At 69.3% G+C, this 5,205-nt stretch overlaps 1 protein-coding gene across 1 annotated transcript in view; it reads right to left on the bottom strand.

The window, feature by feature from the left end:
* Positions 1-6: 6 nt before the first annotated feature.
* Positions 7-5,205, bottom strand: part of TAFA5 (TAFA chemokine like family member 5) — a 47,586-nt gene continuing 42,387 nt past the window's right edge. Inside the window, exon 4 of the mRNA XM_029954035.1 lies at positions 7-236. Within this exon, the coding sequence (XP_029809895.1) occupies positions 228-236 (9 nt within the window). The 3' untranslated portion in view covers positions 7-227. The remainder of the gene's footprint in view (positions 237-5,205) is intronic.

Raw genomic sequence — 5,205 nt, forward strand, 5'->3', positions numbered from 1 at the left:
ACGCCCAGCGCGGCCCCGCTGCGTCCCGGGCCAGGCTCCTCGCTGCGGCGGTCACGCTCAGCACGGAACCCCAGAGACGCGGGCGGTCCTTGACGGGCTACAGAGGAACGGAGGGCGGGCAGACGGCAGAGAACGGGCGGTGTCCCCAGCGACCGAGGACCGTGGCTGAGGTGTGGACTCTCCAGGGAGCCAAGGCCACTCCCGGGGCCCCTCTGGGGCTGCGTCTGTCAGGAGACCTGAGGAGCAGAGAGAAGAGAGCGTCAGCCCCGCAGACACCAACGGCCCCGGTCGGGAATAGAGGCGCCCGGCACGCGGCCCCCAGGCTGGCCTCGGTGCGGTGCAGTGCGCATCACTGACGCCCGCCCTCGCCCCTCCCCTGCTTCAGCCAGCTCCCTTTCTCGAGGACCTAACACTACACTCCAGGTCAACGCCTGCCACAGGGAACCCCTCCGGGAGGCTCCGTCCTCCCCCTGCATTCCTGGTGGGGGCCCCACCCCTGCGCTGGGCTGAGGGCTGGTGCCCCATGCACTGCTGCCAAGGGCAGGGAAGCAGATTGGCTCTGAGCCCCACCCACCCGTTTCCCTAACGCGGTCTGGCACTCCGCCATGTCACAGCAGATGCTGCCTAATTGCATGGTGGTAGTGATGGAAACAGAAGTGTCACACAGCCGCGGAGCCCCCGGGAGGCCAGAGGTGGGACGCGTGCCCCTGGCTGATGAGGCCCCCCACTCCCAGGGTCAAGCTGAACACACTCATGGCCACAAAGTGTGAAATGATGGTCTCCAGCACGGCTCTGGGGCTGGGAAAGTGCCACCCTTAAAGTAGAAGAGTGGGGGCGTGACGGTCTCCACTGCAGCCTGCGTCCCACATCCCGAGGGTCCTTTCTCCCTGTCCCCCAAGGCAGGGACCCTGGAGCTCGGGTCAGCCGCGTGCAGCCTCCCCGCAGGGACCCCCAGTCAGGGGACAGGAGGGTGTCATGTGGCGGAGATGGGACGTAGCACAGAGTGACAGCGGGGATGGGGGGGCGTCCCTGGCAGGTGACGGAGGCCGTCAGGAATCCCGGCTCCTCTTCACGCGGAGGCAGCTCGCCTCCGGCGGCCCCCCTCTGCCCCCCGTGCTGCCCCGGCCCCTGTCCCTGTCCCACCTGTCCTCCCATCACCCTCCCCTGCCCGCCCCACAGGCCCCACCCCTGCTGGCCTTGCCATGGCCTCTTAGCCTTCCCTCAAATCCTCGGTCCCACCAGGCTGGGCACGAGCAGTCCTCACTCAGGGGACCCTCTCCCTAGCTCCCCCTGCGAAGGAGACCACCCTGATAGGGCCTCCTGGAGCGGGCCCCGCCCCACCTGTCCCCCCGAGGCCCTGCCCAGGGGCCTGGACACCTGGCCGCAGGGAGCCCCCGGGACAGACCCGGCTGCCCCCGTCACCACGGAACACAAGCACCAGCTCCCTGTGTCCAGATCACCTGCAGTGACCCCGTCCTCTACCCGAGGCCGGGCTCACTTACGTCCTCTCGCTGCTGGAGACTGAGGCCAGAGGAGGGCGGACACGTGGAGCAGGGCAGGGCTGGCGCGCCGGGGTCCCCGCGAGCCACCGAGGGCGCGGCTGGCTTGTTTCTGCTGCCAAACCTGGCAAAGCGTCTAAACAGACGGAGCCCCCCTGCCCCGTGCCCGCCGCACGCACTGCCGACGACCTCAAGTCCCTGCGCAGGAAGCGGACCTCTGATGGCCGCCCTGCCCCCCACCAGGCAGAGTCATCTGGGCCTCACGCTGGACCCGCACCTTCTCTGTCAGACCCCCCCCCCCCCCCCCCCCCCCCCCCCCCCCCCCCCCCCCCCCCCCCCCCCCCCCCCCCCCGCTCACAGGCGCTGATCCCGCGGCCCACACGGCAGAAATGCCAGGTCTTCGGCGGGGCTAGAGGGGGGCTCCCTCACGGTCTCATGGCGCCACTCCTGGGACACTGGGTGCGACCCTGCTTCCAGAGCCTGCGCAGACTTGGGGTTCCTCTCGCTTTGTACCCCACGCGGGGACCGTGCCCGTGCCCTCCCTGCCAGGCTGGGGGGCACTGAGCGGCCTGCGCTGCAGTGAGGGGGCCGCGCCCTGGGCCAGGGGACGGGAGCTCGGCGTCCGCCACCCCAGGAGCACGGTGCAGCCGGACTCGTGTCGCCTAACCTGCCTAAGGCCACGGCCTCAACCCCCACACCTGCCACTGCCGGCCCCTCCCCCGCCCTGGACTGAAGCCTCAGGTGTGCTCCTCAAACTGGAGGTCCACTGGCCGCGGGGGTGACGCTGGGCCTTTCCACCGGGGAGGGCGTGTGAAGGGTTATCGGGCTGGACTTCCAGGGCTGGCCCGGGTGCAGAGGGAGGTGCGGGAGGGCGTGAGCGCCAGGGAGCCGGGGGTGGCGTCTGCAGGCTCCCCCCGCCCCCGGCGCCTGGGCCTCCACAGCTCCCACTCTCAGCGCTCTGCGGACCAAAGCCTGTCCTCTACCCCCGACGTCTGTCTGTCTGTCTGTGCAGACTTCAGTGGACCAATCGGTGTCAACGGGTGTCTCCCAGGGTGTGGCCCCCTCCCTGCGCCGGAGCCCCGACAGCGGTGGTGGTGCCCCGTCTTCCTCCCCACTGCTTGGCCAGGGCCTTCTCTCCCCGACTCACGTGTCCTGCCCCTGGGCCGCCTGGGGGACAGACACCAAGCACGGCGGAGCCAAGGTGACCCCGCCCCCCCCATGTGCCTGAGCCCCACAGAGTCCTGGGCCACAGCTGGTGGTGGCTGCCAGCCCCTCCCTAGGCCTGGGGACAGGGACGGGGCTGCGGTGATGGGTCCGGTGGGCCTGGAGGCAGGCGCTGTGGGGGCTCCCTGCGCCCACCCCGGAAAGTTCCCCGTGGAGACGGGCAGGTCTCTCTCAGTACTCGGACGCTACAGAGCACCGCCTAGAAAACAAGACAGAACTTTCCGGCCCGTGAGTCCGAGGAGCGACGCGCTCTGTCCCTGCTCGAAGCCGTGTCTGACGCAAGGTCAGGACGCGGCGTCTGTTCCGCAGCTGCTGCTCCGGATCGAGAGCCCCGAACAAAAGGTCCTAATAAACAGCAGACACGTGGACGCCGTGGGCACGGAGGCCGCGGCAGCCTGCCTGGACAGAGGCGCAGGACAAGAGCTGTTGCCATGGAGAGGATAAAGACACAACCAGGGAAGAAGCTTCTGGAAAGGCCAGGCAGCGTCCCGCCTTGTCCTGCCGCCCGCGTCCAGCTTCCTCCCCGGACTGGCCCCTGACGTCGGGCAGCCGCCGCACACGCCAGGAGGCCCGGACCCCACCTTCCCCCAGACCCAGGCTCGCAGGAGCCAGACTGGCCGTGGTCTGCACGACGCGGCGGAAGCGGCTCCTCGGGGTACCTGGGAGGGCCGGCGACCTCAGAGACCCGCTGTGCCGATGTGTGACCGCACGGGTGTGTCTGGGCCGAGCGAAGCGTGCTCCGTCGACCCTGCGGGGGTCTCCGGGCGTGAGCTCACCCATCCACCCCCGTCAGTCCCTCCTCTCTGCCTGTGACTCACTGCGTCCCGGGCAGGTGCTGGGCGGCAGGGGGGGGGGGGGCGCCAGTGGACGTGAGGTCCTGCCTGGGTCCTCGGGGAGGTGAGCGCAGCCCGGCAGGGAGGCCCCTGACCATGGGCCGGGTCATGGGGATGAGCACGTGGACCGAGACGAGGCCCTGCCACCTCCTGCTCTAGAATGGGGCTGGACCACGCGGCCACCACGCGTGTCCTGGGGCCACGGCCAGGCCCCTGCTCCCCAGGGTCTCTTAGCACCAGGTCAGGGCTCACGTCCAGGGTCCTGACGCTGCTCGGCTGTTTATGATCTAAGCGTCCTACGTTACTTCGCCTCTGCCTGCCTCGGTTTCCCCACCTCCCAACTTCCTGTCTGACAGAACCAATACCACACAGCCACTCCTAACGGGGAAGTGAGACACACTGAGGTTTTAGGTCCTGCACGCAGGACGTGAGGGCCCCGTCCTCAGCCCCGGCGGGCTTCTGCTTGCTCCGAGACGCCCAACCCCATTGGGGGGGCACGACCCTTCCCAGAGGACCCTGCTGTGCAGGCACGTCCCCCACATGCGGAGCACACAGCACCCGGCCCTCGCAGCGGCTGCATTGGGTCTACAGACACCGCCCTGGGGACAGAAGTGCCCCTGTGTCCCGGGCCGAGCCTCTGGGCCTGCCCTGCCCAGGTCACCCTGCTGGGAGAGGCTGGGGCCTTGACAGCTGTCTGCCCCCCTCCACCTCTACGGCCCGTCTGCCCGCTCCGGCGGAGCTTGGCGGGTCTCCGGGGCCATCTGCTACCCGCCCCCGGGAATAAAGCCGCCTTGAGGACGCACCGAGTGACGCACGTCATCCCCGAGCCCACAACCACGAGGTCACGTGCTGGTCCCTTCTTTTCTGTGAACCGTCCCTCAACCGAGGGGCTCTGTGAGGACACGTGACATGCTGGGCTCTGACCCGGGCTCAGGGCCGCCGGCCAGTGCTGAAGGTTCTGTGCTCTGCACGGGGGGTCCCAGTGGGGGCTGAGCCTGCCGGGCTGGGGGGCACCTGTCCCCACAGCACATCCCTGCCGTCCACTGGGCCACGTGGTCAGACAAGAGACAGCGGCTGGGCACTGCTGTGCGTGGCCATGCCCGCAGCTCGGGGACAGGCCCAGGGTGCCAACGGGCAGAAGCCAGGGGACCCCAGCGCCCCTGCTCCCCGTCTGCACCCTGAGCCGCCCAGTGCTCCTGGGGTCTGAGGAGATGGGCTGTGGGATCCAGGAAGAGGTGGGAGGGACCCCTGTGAATCGTCACGAGTCAGTGCATCCGGGGCTAGCCAGACTCCCAGGGGCAGAGTGGCCCAGGCCAGGCGTGGGCGCAGGTCCCAGGTGCTGGCTGACTCAGCACCCGCCTGCCCAGGACACGGACTGCGGCCCGGCTCAGAAGGTGACTGGACCCTGCAGGGGGTGGGCGGGAGGGCAGGGAAGTGTGCGCAGCAGACACCAGGCGGGGAGGGCGCACAGGGACGGGACGGCCGAAAGCAGGCGGAGAACGGAGCCACCACCAGCCCCTCTCCCCAGACCTGTCTTAACGCGTGTCCACGTCATTCCGCTCCCAAGCAGGAAGTCCGGGATCGGGACACCTCGGGGTTCACTCACTCGAGACGGACAGACCTCTGCTCACGTGCGGCAACGCTGAGGC

The sequence above is a fragment of the Suricata suricatta genome, chromosome 10 (assembly GCF_006229205.1).
Source record: "Suricata suricatta isolate VVHF042 chromosome 10, meerkat_22Aug2017_6uvM2_HiC, whole genome shotgun sequence".
In the NCBI taxonomy this organism is placed as follows: Eukaryota; Metazoa; Chordata; class Mammalia; order Carnivora; family Herpestidae; genus Suricata; species Suricata suricatta.